Below are 16981 nucleotides of genomic sequence, written 5' to 3' on the forward strand. Positions count from 1 at the left end.
GGGGGGGGGGATTTAAAATAGCAACTTTTTTACAAAAAATAACTTTTTCAACTTAATTTTTAAAAATGTTCCGGAAATATTGCGTCCTTTAAACATATATCAAATTAAAGCTTATTTTATGTACTAAAAATGAAAAAAAAAAATTTGTCCCGTTACCTTATCTACTATGTGCAAATAAGTGAGGCTACTCTAGATTTTGAATATAATAAGCACGATGACCAATCTCCATTACTTGTTCTTGAGCAAACATAAGCTCCGTTTGGTGAATTGAGAAGCCAATATAATGGGTAATGATTGTACGTTGACAGTATGAATGAACCGGTCTGACAAGGGAATGCACGGTGATGGGCTCACTGATTTTCATAAAATTTATATAAATTTAATCTATATTAAATACAAAATAAGAGTTTTTTTTAATTTTTTGCCAGTGCCCCCCCTAAGTCGAGAAAATTGACTTTGAAAATTTTTAATTAGCTTAAATAGAGTCATTTCTCTTCACACAAAAAATAACGTGTTATGGTCGAATCGAGAATGTGTGATCCTATGACGCGACGGATACGAGATTCCATCCCGTCGGATTTTTTTTTTAATTTTTTTCTTGGTTTTCTCTTTGAATTATTAATTTAACGCAATATATATAGTTTATAATGCGATATAGTTTTATCTACATTCAAAACACATATAATGGTATAAGTTATCGATTTTTCAGTGATATAATATGAATAAAATAAAATAATATTTTATGCACATAAATATAACTTATTTTAATATTAATCGGGTAAAAGTATATAAATTTTTAAATGAGAGAGATTTTGGAAAGGTTTAACTATATACAAGGTGTTCAGTAAGTAAGGAAACGGGTTTATATTGTTCTCATTGATTTTAACAATTTACCTGTTTCAACAATTTACTGAACAACCTGTAGATGCATAAAATGTAAAAAAAAATGACAAATATTACGTAAAATTAATAATTCAAAGAGAATACCGTAAAAAAAATTAAGAAAAAAATGCAACAAAAGTTACAATTAAAAGAGAATTGATCCCGAACCCGTACGTGCCATAAAACGACGTTATATCGACACGACTACAATTCGTTATTTTCTACTTAAGAAAAGTGACCCTAATTAGCTTATTAAAAATTTTCTAAATCAATTTTCTCGAATTAAGGGGGGCATTGGCAAATAATTCAAAATACCTCTTATTTTGTTTTCAATTATTTAGATTAGATTAATATAAATTTAACGAATATCAGTGACCTCTCCTTGTGAGTATGTACTCATTAATAAAAACAGTAATATTGTAAATACAATTAAAAGATATTTAATATAGAAAAACTTTTTTAAACTAATATTTCTCTAAGACAGTTAATATGTCCTAATATGAATAATATCATGTAGCAAAATAAATTAGAATTTTATCTTGCTATATATTAATTAAATTATTTAATTTAGTTTCCTTATCATTAAATCATAGAAAAATTATACACTTGACATTACTAAGTTGACAAAATTATAATTGTCAATTATACTCTATATATTAACGTAGTACATTACTTCATAAAATTAAAAGAATCTTATGTTAAATAATTAAAAGTTATCGGTGTTGAACTAGGAAGTTTAATTAGTAATCAAATGAAAGATAGTAGTGGCGAAACGTCTAAATAATATTATATTAAAGAAAATTAAAAAACAATAGCCATGAAAAAAAAATCATATATTTATTGAAATTAAACAATCAATATAAGAAATTTTTATCTAAAACACTTCTCTTTTGATATTTGAAGAGTTTATCTGATAATTATAAAAGCTTACTATAATTATTTTATGACATTCAATTCTTCTCGATTGAAGAAGATAGTGTCTTTAGTTTTAACGTAATAACCATGAACAGAATTTTAGTTTTGATTTCTGTCATTCTGTTTAGTGTTTATCATACTGAACAAGTTCATTTCTTGTCCGATAATTATATCGAAAAACTTAACAAGAAAATATCAACATGGAAGGTAAGCTTTAATTTTTTGAAAAAATTTAAATAATAAACTTTTGTTGTGGCATCCTTTAATATAAAATTTTAAATATTAGCTTCAATAGAAAACTGAGTAGGTATTAATTTTACTATAATGTGTTTTATTAGCTTCGATGAGAAGCTGAGAAGGTATTAATTTTATCGTGATGTGTTTTTTTTTTTTATGTCTGTTTCTTCTTTTTCTTAGTTCCGATTTCTTTCAACAGTACATCAAAAGATCACAAATCGTATCTAGTTGAATACATTACCCTTAAAAATTGAAAAATTTTCTCTTGTTCTCCTCAAATGCGGGACATATCCAAAAAAAATTACAAATTTAAAAATCGGTAAATTTTGTCATTTTTTTCACTTTTTTTTCTTAAAACTTCCATAACTTTTTCAAAAATAAACAAATCAACATAATTTTTTTTATACTAAAACCTTAGATATTTTCCTTTCATTTAATATCATTGTTTTGAAAATTAAACACCTAACCTGCTCATTGGGGGTAATTTAAAATAGCAACTTTTTTACAAAAAATAACTTTTTCAACTTAATTTTTAAAAATGTAACGGAAATACTGCGTCTTTTAAACATATATCAAATTAAAGTTTAAAAAAATTTGTCTTGACGACATTTCCTCTATGCGCAAATGGCTACCGTATTAAAAAATATGCTATTTTTCTATTAAAATTCTAGATTTTGTATTTTATTTTATTTTAAAATATCTTATTAGGAGAATACATGGTGAAAATAGCTACCGTATTTAAAAATATGCTATTATTATGTTAAAATTCTTGGTTTTGTATTTTATTTTATTATAAGGGGATTACACTGATTTTCATAAATATTATATCAATCTAAATGACATAGTATAAAAAATTAATCATATTTTAATTTTTTTGTTTCTTTGAAGTCGAGAAAAATAACTTTAAAATTTGAACTAGCTAAATTTCCATTTTTATTAAGTGACGAATGAGACGTACGATTTTTGAGACGGTAACACTTGGGTCTTTCACAACTGTAGCACTTTTTTAATTCTTTTTGAGTTAAAAAAAAATGTCATGTTGTCATGTACTATAAAATTAAAAATAAAAAAATTTGTCCCGACGATCTATCTTTCTCTATCTATCTATCTATCTTGACGAACGTCAAAAGATCAAAAATTGTATCTAGTCAAAGGCACTACACTAAAAAATTGAAAAAATTTCCATCGTTTCCAATAAATGGGGGAAATTTCCAAAAAAATTACAAATTTAAAAATCGGTAATTTTTGAAATTTTTTTATTTTTATTTACTTTAAACTGTAATAACTTTTTGAAAAATGTTTGGATCAATAAAATTTTTTATAGATAAATTAGGTATTTACCTATTATTTGGTATATTTTTTTGTAAGTTTGACCCTTCACCTGTCCACAGGGGAATTCAAAATAACAACTTTTTCACAAAAAATTAATTTTTTTAACTTAAATTTTAAAAGTGATCCAGAAATACTGACACTTTTATATATATCTTAAATTAAAACTTATGTAATATACTTTAATATAATAAAGAGAATAAAAATAAATATAATAATAAATATATAATAATAAAAATAAATTTCGAACTTTATATTGTCTTCATGGTAAAAATGGTTAACATACTAAATAATATGTTATTTTTGTGTTGAAATTTTCTATTTTCTATTTTTAACTTTATATTTTATAACTTTTTGAAAAATGTATGGATCAACACAAATTTTTATGATAAATATTATTTATATATTTTTTTATTTGACATACTTTTTATTTAGATCGGATCATTTCCCTTTATACAGGGTAGTTAAAGTCTTAAAAATGCGTATAAAAAGTAGAACTTTTTATTTTCAACTTCACGTTGTCTTCATGATAAAAATATCTACCGTATTTAAAAATATTCTATTTTTATGTTGAAATTCTTGGTTTTATATTTTATTTTATTTTAAAATTCCTTACAATGGTAGTAAACTGATTTTCATAAATATTATATATATTCATTTGACAAAGCATAGAAAGTTAAATTAATTTAAATTGTTTTGCTTCTTTTTAGTCAAGAAAAATAAATTTGAAGTTTGAACTAGCTTAAGTTGTTATTTTTATTCATCGAAGAAATGTGACGTTCGGTTTCCGAGTCAATAACACTTCTTATTAAATACTACTAATCAGGATATAATTAAAGAAGTAGTAGTTGATGTTCCTTTTCTAATTTTTCATCAATTTCTTAGATTAAACACTATCTACAAATTTGAATCGAAGAGTTTTATTATGATAGTGATTTTAATCACAGTCAGATATCATTTATATTTGTCCCAACTATTGTGCGTCTATACTGTGTCGCGACCCCACTGTAGTGCCGTTTTTAATTTTTAGTTTATATTATAAAATTTAAGTTAGAAAAATAGTTAAGATATGTATTTTCTGTAAATTTATTGTAATTTATTTTCATAGAGTAGCAAAGAACAAATAATAATGAATGACAAAAATTAATTTATAACTTATTGAGAAAACTTAAATTTAATCAAATAACAATTATTCTATCTATTATTATATTCCTGGATTTCTCCTTACAGGTAGGTCACTGATTCCGGTAGGAGTATCCGGCTACGATAGCCATGATATGTGTTGCACAAAAAAAGGAAAAATTCAAAAGTAGTTTACAAAAAATTGGTCTCACTTATAAATTAAATAATAATTAAAAAAATAATATGACTTCAAAAGATGTATCACAATTATACTTTATAAAACCTACTAATTATTATTCAAAGCAACGTGTAGGCGAAAGACATCTTAATCATTAAAAAAATCTTTAAATGACGTGTTATTAGTGAAAACTACATAAACTAACATAAAATTTAATCAAAATTGACATGCTTTAAGCAAACTCATATTACTAAAAACTATGAGTAAACAAAAAAAAAAAGCCTACTTTTTAATTTTTTTCTAAAACCAACAGATTTCAACGAAAGTTTCAGGGTATTATTGAAATATCTTTGGGTAGACCCGGTAAAAATTTAAGGATTTAAATCGAAAACGCTGTTACCCACATAGCAATTTCAATATATTAATATTGTCAAAATATTCTTACAAAATACTTTTTAAAATATTTTGAATAAAATATTGTGACAATATCTCTTAAACATAATAAAAAATATATTCTATTGAAATATTTTCATAATATGCTCACAATATAATTTTTTAAATATTTGTTTATGTATATTTTGATAATATATTAAAGAGAATAAATACAGTATATTACACCGAAAATATTTCTACAATGTGCTTAAAAAATATCTTTTTAAATATTTGCTTATAAATATTATGAAAATATATGAATTAAAATAAATATAGAATATTTAACTTGAAATATATGTTGAATATATTATCAATATAATTTTTTAAATATTATAAATATATATCTTGTTGGCCAACTGAGGTAACTTAAGAGACACAAGCCATCCTCTTTTCTCCCTTTAGTTACATCTTTGGATGATATTGGTATCTTGTTATATAATACTTATGTATTATATATACATATTCCTAAATCTTTAATAAGTAAACAGCCATTTTCTCTAATTAGTATCAATTTTAATTAACTTAATTCAATTAAGCTAAGTAAGTTAGGGACAGTAAAAAACCCTTGTTGCTATTATTTGCAGGCCTATCGAGTTAAAATTTTTTTAGTTTTATCAACGCAATTATATCTTATTATTGTCCTGTGAAACTAAAAATCCTAAAAAGTTTTTTTATTATAGTTAGAATATATTTCTATATTATCAACAATAATAGTCAGTTTCTAACTTACAAGGAGAAATCATGGTGATGGGATCGCCGATTTTCAAAAAAATTATATGAATCTAATCTAAATTGAATATAAAAAAATTGTATTTACTTTGAATTTTTTTAAACAAGAAAAATAACCATTTGAACTACCTTAAATAGTTTTTTTTATTCTATTACTCTCGAAGCAACCTGTGGGTCAGTGGGTCACGTACGAGTCCAACGCGCTAAAAGTACAGGATTCAAATCCCGCGTAGCGATCTATTTTTTGCATTTTTTANAAATCCCGCATAGTGATCTATTTTTTGCATTTTTTAATATATTTATAAAACATTTTAAAAATATTGTCACAATATATTTTTTATAACATTTTAGAAATATACCTTTAAAATATTGTGAGAATGTAATATTCGCTGCCAAAGTATATTCTGAGAACGTGTGAATATTTCAATATATTCTGGTTATATTTTAATATATTTTAGAAATATTTTAATATCAAAAATAAATATTCTAGGAATATTCTAGAAATATTTCATTGCTATGTGGGTAGTAATGATCGTTTTTAATTAAGATTTTAAACGCTCACGGTGTGCAAAAAATAATTTTCTCATCTTCGCTAATAATATTCTTTAAATACATTAAATAAATTAAATAAATTCATCACTTTTAATTAAAATAAAACAACGTTAAGAAATTTTTTGAATGTTTTATTAAATAATAAAATTCTATAAAATCATTATATAAATAATAATTATTAAAAAATTTAAAAAATTATATTTAGTTGATTATTAAGCATGTTGTATTGTTAATTCCAAGTTTTGCTCATTTTTAATAATTAACTAAAAAACAATACTCTGTGACAATTTTTAGCTTCGATTCGATAATTTCATTTATTTATGAATCTAATTAGAATTATTAGACTAATTACTGAATTATAAGTGAACGTCATCAGTATTACTTATTATTTTACCTTTGTAGTATTCAAATTGAGTAATTTTGTTAATTTATGACATACAAGTTTTATTTTAAAATTTAACAAAATGTATTTAGAGAAACTATTTATAGATATAATTACTTATCGTGTCATAGAAGCTCATCACAATAAATAAAAGTGAATTATTAAAAAAAAAACTGTATGCTAAAAAATATTTATTAATATTAAGTAATAAAATCAGTTAATATTAATTGATTAATATTGTTTAATATCTCAGTTATAACCCTAATTTAGTACTATTAAAAGGTTGTTATTTCTTAACATAATTGAAATCATTTTTATTTATTAGGCTGGTAGAAATTTCCCTGCTGATACATCACTTCTTCACCTAAAAAAATTGTTAGGTTCTAAAAAAAATGATCCAGGTGATTATGATGATGCTCCTATTAAAACAGATGACCCTGCCTATGCAAATATTACAAGTATTCCTGAAACGTTTGATGCTAGAGAGCAATGGAAATATTGTGAAAACATTGGTCATGTCCCTGATCAAGGAAATTGCGGATCTTGTTGGGTATGCATCGTTTGAATTTATTAATTTAAAAATTCTTACCTCGGATTTTCAATGCAATGCTTATTATTGCTATAATTTATTTCATTCATTGGATCAAATTAAAATATAAAAATATAATTAGGCTGTGAGTACTACGAGTGCATTTGCCGATCGTATGTGTATCGCAACTAAAGGAAAATTTAATCATTTGTTATCGGCTGAAGAATTAGCTTTCTGTTGTGTTAAATGTGGTGATGGTTGTAATGGTGGAATTCCTAGTAAGTCTTGGGAATACTTTAGTACTCATGGCGTTGTCACTGGTGGTGATTATGATACTAAAGAGGTAAGGTGAAACTAATTTCAGAAAATTACTTATTTTTATCCTCTCAATAAATTGAAAGGAATTTTGATTTTTTTACAGGGATGCCAACCATATAAAGTAGCACCATGCAAAATAGATGAAAAAGGTTACAATCCTTGTAATGATAAACCCCGAGAACGAAACCATAAATGCATTAAACAATGTTATGGCAACACCACTCTTGATTACAAGAAAGATCACGTTTACAGTGTGTATTTTATAATATTAATTTCTCGGAGATTATTAATTAAAATCTTATATTAATAGCTAAAAACTTTTACTATCTCTCTCCTGAAATTATTCAAAAGGACATAATGGTTCATGGACCCATCGAAGCTACATTTTTAGTTTTTGATGATTTCTTCAATTACAAATCAGGTTAAAAGATTATAATTAAATTTTAAATAGTTATTTAAAATTTAATTATAATAAATGCATTTTCTTACAGGAGTTTATGTTCGATCTTCAACGTCATTGATGGGAGGACATGGTGTGAAATTAATCGGATGGGGAGTTGAAGAGGGTGTTCCATACTGGTTGTTGGTGAATTCATGGAATACATCATGGGGTGATAAAGGTTTATTTAAAATTAAGAGAGGTTCTAACGAATGTGGAATTGAAGCTGAAAACACTGCTGGTGAACCCCTTGTTCAATAAAAATATAAATGTAATAATGATAAGTTACTGAAGCAATTATAATAAATTTAAAACTTTTATATACGTTCCTAAATATAAAAATAATAAATAATTTCTGAATAATTAAAATACTAAATATTTAAAATATACATATATAATATATATATGACGTAATCATAAGTCAAATTATTATTACGTCATATTTCACTAAAATTTAATATACTCAGAGTTAATGCTTTTGTTATTATTTTGTTTATCCTAAAATTGTTATGACGTCAACATTGTGTCTTTCTGTATGATCAGGATTATGGAGTGTAAGCCTACAACAACAGGTCCTTACTACTATTAGCCTAACTATTTGTACAATCTACGGGTATACTTGTCCTTACTAATGTTAACCTTATTACATTTTTCGTTGACTTATGTATGTAGTATTTGAACTACATCAAAGTCAACCAAATCTAACATCTTGATGAAAGTCTTAAAACCCGACTACTTACCACAACCAGTAGTCACCTAATATTAATACTATTTGTCTAGTCTCAAGCTACAATGAATCAACCCCGATATGAAAGTATAATATCAAATAGAAAATCAGTGTTAATGTTTTAATATATATATATACTATGTAAATATATATAGGGTGATCAATTTATAAATAGAATATTTAAAATAAAAAACGTTTGTTTTATTTATTTACGTATATTTTTTTATTTATCAGCTAATAATGACTTTTTAAAATCATTTACCTTATAACTTAAAGGGATGTCAAGTTTATTTTTTTAAACTGCAAAATACATATTTAACTAAATTGACTTTTTATTTATCATTTGGTAGATATTTTAGGAATCGATACAGATGGAGCAGTACTTAGTCACATAACGTTGTCAAACATGGGGTTGTTACCTCAACTATTAAGCTAATATTTTATATAGAGAGCTGTTCAACCGCCGCACTAATCTACTTTATCACTCAATCCCTCTATACACAGCTACTTGTAAAATATATTTATAAACACAAATTATACTAATATAACCGCAATATTAATATAATGATAATGTTGACATAAATAATATTAACGATAATAATTTAAAAAATCGTAATTTTTTATTAACTTTTGATGTCTATTTTCACCACGAAGACAAGTCCAGAGGTCAAATAATTTTTTCATAATAAAGTACATTACATTAGCTTTAATTTAAGATATATATAAAAGTGTCAGACTCCGAAACATTTTCAAAAATTAAGTTGAAAAAGTTCATTTTTGTGGGGAGGTTAAGTGTCAAATTTACAAAAAAAATATACCAAATGATAGGTAAAGATATCAGGCATCTAAATAAAATTAAAATCACTATCATAAGAAACGCTTCGATGCAAATCTGTAGATAGTGTTTAATTTTAAAAAATTGATGGATAATTGCAAAAGCAACATCAACTTCTATTAAAATAAAATACAAAACCCATAATTATCATACAAAAATAGTATATTTTTCAATATGGTAGCCATTTGCGTATAGAAGATAGATCGTCGGGACAAATTTTTTTTTTTCATTTTGTAGTACATAAAATAAGCTTTAATTTTATATATGTTTAAAGGACGCAGTATTTCCGGAACATTTTCAAAAATTAAGTTGAAAAAGTTATTTTTTGTAAAAAAGTTACTATTTTAAATCCTCCCAGTGAGCAGAATAAGTGTTAGATTTTCAAAAAAAATTATATCAAATGAAAGGGAAATATCTAAGGTTTCAATACAAAAAAATATTATTTTTATTTGTTCATTTTTGAAAAAGTTATGGCAGTTTTAAGTACAAAAAACATCCCGATAAAATGTAATTTTTATCGCAAACATTACATTTTTTTTTAAATTTTCGACAGCCATTTGCACATAGAAGATAAGATGTCGGGACAAATTTTTTTTTTTCATTTGATAGTATATAACATAACCTTTGATTTGATATATGTTTAAAGGACGCAGTATTTCCGGAACATTTTCAAAAGTTCAGTTGAAAAAGATCTATGTTTTTTACAATATTTTAAGTTTTGAACGCCCCCTATATAAGGGGAAATTGTCCAATTTTAATAAAAAGTATGTCAAATGAAAGATGTACTTATAATGTATTTAGAAAAAAAAAATTTGTGCTGATATATACATTTTTCAAAAAGTTATAGCATTTTTAAGTTGAAAATTTAAAATCGAAAATCGAAAATTTTAACACAAAAATAGTGTTTTTTTAACTACGGCAGCCGTTTAAATGTAGAAAAAAAAGTGTCGGGACAAATTTTTTTTTTTCATTTTGTAGTACATAAAATAAGCTTTAATTTGATATATGTTTAAAGGACGCAGTCTTTCCGGAACATTTTCAAAAATTAAGTTGAAAAAATTAATTTTTGTAAAAAAGTTGCCATTTTAAATCCCCCCCAATGAGCAGGTTAAGTGATAGATTTTCAAAAAAATGATATCAAATGAAAGGTAAATATCTAAGGTTTTAGTATAAAAAAAAATTATGTTGATTTGTTGATTTTTCAAAAAGTTATGGAAGTTTTAAGAAAAAAAAGTGAAAAAATTTCGAAAATTAGCGATTTTTAAATTTGTAATTTTTTTGGATATTTCCCCCATTTGCGGGGAACGAGGGAATTTTTTTCAATTTTTAAGGGTAATGTCTTCAACTAGATACGATTTGTGATCTTTTGACGTATTTTTGAAAGAAATCGGTCCAGTGAGAGCTGAGAAAAAGTGGCAACAGACATAAAAAAAAAAAAAAACACATCATAGTAAAATTAATACCTTCTCCGCTTCGCATCGAAGCTAAAAAATTATATTGATATGTTCATTTTTGAAAAAGTTACGGCATTTTTTAGTAAAAAAAATTGGAAAAACTTCGAAAATTAGCGAATTTTATATTTGTAATTTTTTTGTAGGTTTACCCCATTACGGGGAACGGGGAACACACAAAAAAAAAACATATAGTAAAACCAATACCTCTCAGCTTCGCATCAAAGCTAAAAATAATATCCTTTAATGATGTTACGAGTGGTGAGCGGGGTGGGACGAATGCGTTACAACAGTATAGTCTCAAAGTCATACACGACGGAATACGCGACATAATAAGACGTGCCGCGTGGAGTTACAAACTTACAAACAAACGACATACACGTGAAACTAATATAAGCGTGTTAAAAACAAAACTTCTATTGACAACGTAGGGGATTTTATTGGATGCATGAGTAACAATTTAACCATCACACTAAATGATGAAACCAAGAGTGGTATAATAAAATTTAATTTTGTTTTACACACTACGCATATTTATTATGTTAAGGGTGAAATGAAAGACATGTCTTTTAAGACATAAGGCGCGTAGCAAAACTATCAATTCGGGTACCGAATACAACTTCGATGTTTTACGTGAAATAACGGAAAAACGAACAACAAACGATAGAGAACAGAAGTAGCGGATGGTCGCTATTTTTCATTGAAGGACTATTGTTGAGAATCAAAAAAACTTTACCGTTGAATGGCTTGCACATTGATTTACCACCGTGTATTAAACGACGATCTGCAATCTTCAACGTATAAAACAAAGAAGACGATCAATGTTTCAATGGGAAATTTTATGCAAGTACAACACACAGAGAACAATTAATATTGGGCTGTATTACTCTGGAAAAATGTACAGTTATAAATTTTAATTGTATCGATAAATTTAATATTTAATGTTATCTGTGTTTTTGTTTTAACGTTTTACTTATCAATAAATCTGATCTTTAGGGGAAGTCAGCCGTAATACACGTCCCATCAATCATTAGCTTAGAATAATCTTTGACTTCCTAACATGTGAAAGAGGGCCACTATTTTTAGTAGAAAGTTAAGTTCGGGAAATAGAAAGATTTAAAAATGATCACTTATTAATAAAACAATATTACACTTTAATATAAAGTAAATAAATTGATTTTTTTCCTGTTATTAATTTTATTATTGCTTAAGTACTTAGGATATATTCTAGTAAGTATTTTATTCTGTTTACAAATGATAATCATAACTATTTAATATGATTAATTGTCAAAAAATTTTGAGATAATCATTTGACATTGGTAACAGATATTTTTTGTGTGCTAATATTTGTTTGTTTGTCACTTTAATTGCTAATATAATTTTTTTTTCATAAACACTTCTAGTGTTATACAAGTATAACACTTCCATTATGTAAATATAGTACCATATTTACTTGAAATTATTGTTGATAAGTATAAATAACGGAAAATTTTTATTGGGCAAAGATTATTTTTTTTGTCATTTCAGTCTATTAAATGTTTCCAATAATTAATATAAATAAAAATTGGATTTATATAAAAATTGTAGGGTGATTGACAGCGTTCAAAGTATAAGTATATAATTATATTTTTTCTACCTTTTTTAATTTTTTTAAATGACTAAATTTATAATTTTATCAGGCACGTTTCTCCTATGTGTCTACTTGACTGAGCAAGTAAATTTTCTTCAACCTGAATACATAAACAAAATAAATAGTGAGGCAACTACATGGGAGGTATTGTATTTTTTATCATCGCACAATTTTACCAAAATTAATTTTATATTAATAAATATTTTATAACGTTTTCCTATTAAAATTTGATTTTATCAACATAAGCGAACATGAGCTAAATATAATCGGGTAATTCGGTTATTTTACCGAAATCATTAAAGTTAACTAATCATAATTTTTAAACAAAATTAATTACAGGCTGGTCAGAATTTTCATCCAGATACTCCACTAGAGTATTTTAAACATTTGTTAGGATCTAGAGGAGTTGGAGGACCAAAGAAGAATGAACCGGTTAAGTCACACGATCCTAGGTACAGTAGTTGCCACCATATTCCAAAAGAGTTTGATGCTCGAAAGAAGTGGAAACAATGTAAAAGCATTGGAACAATTCGTGATCAAGGAAATTGTGGATCTTGTTGGGTTTGTATCGTAATTATTATGTTTCAAAATAAAAAAATTGAATAAAAAATCTGTTTTAGGCATTAAGTACCACCAGCGCATTTTCAGATAGATTATGTATTGCTACAAACTATAAATTCAACGAAATGCTATCAGCTGAAGAATTAGCTTTTTGTTGTAAGAAGTGTGGTTACGGCTGCAGTGGCGGTTATCCTATCAAAGCTTGGGAACATTTTAAATGGCACGGAATTGTTACTGGAGGTGCTTATAACAGCAGTGTGGTAATGTAATTTTTAATTTTTACTAAATTATTTTATCTTAGATGCGAAGCTGAGATGGTATTGGTTTTACTAAAAGTGACACAGTTAACAATATTTTAGTATTTTTTGAATCCTCATTATATTTTCTATTGATTAATAAATAATAATAATATAAAAATTGGTAAAAAAAAGTTATAGGGAAAATATCAGTTTTAGCTTTTTTTGAAAAAAAAATATAGATTTTAAAATAGCAATAAACCTATAGAAAAAAAAAAATTTTACACATTCTATGACCCAAATATTATGAAGCTGAGCTATTGAACGTTTAAAACATTTAACAATTCTTAAAAAGGGTTGGGTTGAATAGAAATAGTTAAAATTAAATTCATGGTATAATACTATAATATACATTTTCGGATATGTTTATAAAGTATATAAGTAAATCACATAGAAGTCGATTTTTTTAAATTTAAATTTATACATTGTAAAAAATAACTTTTTAGGAGGTGGTGATGATTTATAATTTTCAATTCAGATTATTGTTAAGTATTTTAGCAGATTTTACTCTTTCGTGTTTTTTTAATGTCATTATATAAGTCTATTTCGCTCCTACAGGACTAATTTAAATTAAATTCAGTTGGGTTGGGTTTCTTTACTTTTATTCTCATACTATTATATAGAGTATTCTACTTTTTGCCCGACTCTAGTTTTTCATAACTCATTGCCTTCTGTTGAAATGAACATTTAAATTTATTATTTACTTATAACACAATTTAGACTGAATAAAGTCTGATTGTTGTGATCTTCCGAGTTTTCAGTACTCTAGAATTAGTGACACATCCATGAAAACAGCATCCATTAAAGAAAATACAGAATTATACTTATTATTATTTAATTATTCATTCTTATAAAAAATAAGAATGTTTTTTTTCTTATACTAAACAAAATTTGAATTATTTATTATACATTTTCCCTTCATTTTGGTAATATAAATCAGTCATCATCTCTTTAGACTTTATTCCAACTATTTGGGGTTAGCTTTTTCGTACAATGATTTTACAAGATTTTAAGACCTACTATTATTTGACGTAACCTCACTATGGCGGAAGAAACTATTAAGGGGGCAAAATGTGTGTCATTTTTAAAGTTATTGTATGGTTACCTATTCGGAAATTAACAGGGGAAACATCAGCGCTAAGGTGGTGACTGAATAACCATACTACGCTACATAACTCCTATGTACCATAAAACTGACAAATAAACAAAATATTTTCTAGCCAAAAAACAGAATCATAGCATATTCCATAATTATTTCTTGGTATATCATTCTCTTGAAAAATTTATATTTTGTGACTTTGCCATGTTATAACCTCAACTGTTGTAATCAAACGACATATGTAGCAATAAATTTCAATAAAATATTTAAAAGTAATTTATTAATAATTTTTTTTCTAGGGATGTCAGCCTTACCAAATTCCGCCTTGTCTTCATAATAAGCCACCTGAAATTGAAGGTTCCTGTAAGAGCAAGCCATTAGAAGATGACCATATTTGTCGTAGAGAATGTTATGGCAACACAAAAATTGATTATAAAGAAGATCATAGATATAGTAATTCATAAAATCAAATATTAATTATAAAAATCTTTCCTTTTGCTTAGAGAAATTAAGAATATGTTTCCTAAGCCCAATTTTTTTCATTTAATAGTTACATTATTTCTATGACTTTTAACATTTCTGTTTACTTAAGTATTACTATAATAAAATAAGTTGATAATAAGTAAGACATAGTTGGATACATATTGATTGAAATCTGACGGTGATTAAAATTACTATCACAAAACTTTTCCAAAAGATAAAGTATAACAAATAAGAGTTTAAAAGACTAGTCCCCAAGACATAAGGTGTACTAAACTTTCACTTTTAGTAAAAATAATTGAAAATAAGTCTTAAAATAATTTTACTTCTAATGTTAATATAGTTTTTGTTTAAATATTTTAATTTTGAACTATTTAAATTGATAATATAATAATTATATAAATCGTTTATCTATCTTAACTGCACAAATAATGTTAAAATTGTTTTAATATATAGTCTTAGACTCTTAAATATGACTGTTCTATGAGCGTTACTTAGTGATACATATTTTGAAACACAAATTAACTTAATTTTTTTATGAAACTTTTCCATGGTAAACTAATCTTTTTTTATCATATTGTATGTTTATTTTGACTGTATATTTTTTAAAGATAAAAGAAAAAAAATCAATTTGATTTTATTTCAGCTTTGATACAAAGCAGAGACTATATTGGTTTAACCATAATGTGTCTGTTTATGAAAATCATCAACTCTAAATAGACCGATTTTAATAATAAATACGTCTAAAGAAAATGATTTTAATCTAGTTGAACCTATCGCCATTAAAAATTTAAAACACTTACTCAATGTTAGAAATTTAAAAAAATATCTGAAAATTACGGTGACTGTATCGTAAAGGTGCCATTTTTTACAATTTATTTCCGTATTTTTAAACTGCTACACATTTTTTTTAATAAAAAAACTGATCAGAATGAATTTTAAAAATAATATAAAGAATAAGAATTTTGTTCATATGATTTTTGAGAAAGTTCGATGAAAAACGTAAGTATAGGAACATTTTTTACGTTTGATAATTTGTTAAAATATATTTGTTAAAAAAAAACAAGGATTTTTTTAAATGGTTGAGTATAATATGTTCAACTATTATTTATTTAGTTATTTGAACGTATTATTCAGTAAAATACATTTAATAGTGAAAAACACAAAAAATTAATTAATGCACATCATGGTAAAATCAATTTTGGATTGAAGCTATAAAAGGATTACAAAAATTATGCCCGTAGAATTCTTAAAATATATTTAGACTACTTTTAATATTTTTTTTAAATTCATTTTTAGCCAGAGACTTTTACATTCTTGATCCCAAAACAATTCAAAAAGATGTTCTAACGTATGGGCCAATAGAAGCATCCTTTGATGTTTATGATGATTTTTTGAGTTATAAAAAAGGTAAGTGATTATAAGTATGGACAAATAAATTTATATTTGTATTAAAATACAATTTTACTTATTTGATCGCATAGGTGTTTACATTAAGTCAGAAAATGCCACTTACTTAGGTGGTCATGCAGTTAAATTGATCGGTTGGGGCGTGGAAAATGATGTTCCTTACTGGTTGTTACTTAACTCATGGAACACTATTTGGGGAGACAATGGATCATTCAAAATTCGAAGAGGTACTAATGAATGTGGAATTGATAAGTCAACAACTGCTGGTGTTCCTCTTGTGTGATGAATATGTTTATAAAATAACTTTGTAAATGTTTAGATATTTTAAATAATATTATAGTTATTTTAAATTTTAGATGTTTAGATAATATTATACATTTATTTATTATATGTGAATGTTTTAATAAAATTGACTTAAAGTTTTGTAGTAATACAAAATTAAACAAAA

At 25.3% G+C, this 16981-nt stretch overlaps 1 protein-coding gene across 3 annotated transcripts; it reads left to right on the top strand.

Annotated features, from left to right (window-relative positions):
- Positions 1 to 1829: 1829 nt before the first annotated feature.
- Positions 1830 to 16981, top strand: LOC126899986 (cathepsin B-like). Of its 3 annotated transcripts, XM_050675317.1 has the most exons (7): positions 1882 to 2004; positions 12737 to 12831; positions 13027 to 13248; positions 13308 to 13508; positions 14943 to 15096; positions 16423 to 16533; positions 16608 to 16981. In XM_050675317.1, the coding sequence occupies exons 1-7, from the start codon at positions 1998 to 2000 to the stop codon at positions 16814 to 16816; spliced, it is 999 nt and encodes a 332-aa protein (XP_050531274.1). In that variant the 5' UTR covers positions 1882 to 1997; the 3' UTR covers positions 16817 to 16981. The 3 variants fall into 3 exon arrangements, with proteins under 3 accessions (XP_050531273.1, XP_050531274.1, XP_050531272.1); XM_050675316.1 differs by lacking the exons at positions 12737 to 12831; positions 13027 to 13248; positions 13308 to 13508; ... (1 more) ...; positions 16423 to 16533; positions 16608 to 16981 and adding exons at positions 7084 to 7308; positions 7430 to 7630; positions 7709 to 7856; positions 7916 to 8026; positions 8097 to 8979 and having other exon boundaries at positions 1830 to 2004; XM_050675315.1 differs by lacking the exon at positions 1882 to 2004 and having other exon boundaries at positions 12697 to 12831.

Source organism: Daktulosphaira vitifoliae, unplaced genomic scaffold, assembly GCF_025091365.1.
Source record: "Daktulosphaira vitifoliae isolate Bord-2020 unplaced genomic scaffold, ASM2509136v1 Scaffold_2, whole genome shotgun sequence".
Taxonomy (NCBI): domain Eukaryota; kingdom Metazoa; phylum Arthropoda; class Insecta; order Hemiptera; family Phylloxeridae; genus Daktulosphaira; species Daktulosphaira vitifoliae.

Bases quoted from the DNA above. Each gene is read 5' to 3' on its own strand.
- LOC126899986 (XM_050675315.1), top strand. From the start codon at position 12,712: ATGACTAAATTTATAATTTTATCAGGCACGTTTCTCCTATGTGTCTAC. The intron at 13,249-13,307 runs GTTTGTATCGTA...AATCTGTTTTAG, and splicing joins GAAATTGTGGATCTTGTTGG to GCATTAAGTACCACCAGCGC. The intron at 15,097-16,422 runs GTAATTCATAAA...ATTCATTTTTAG, and splicing joins TAAAGAAGATCATAGATATA to CCAGAGACTTTTACATTCTT.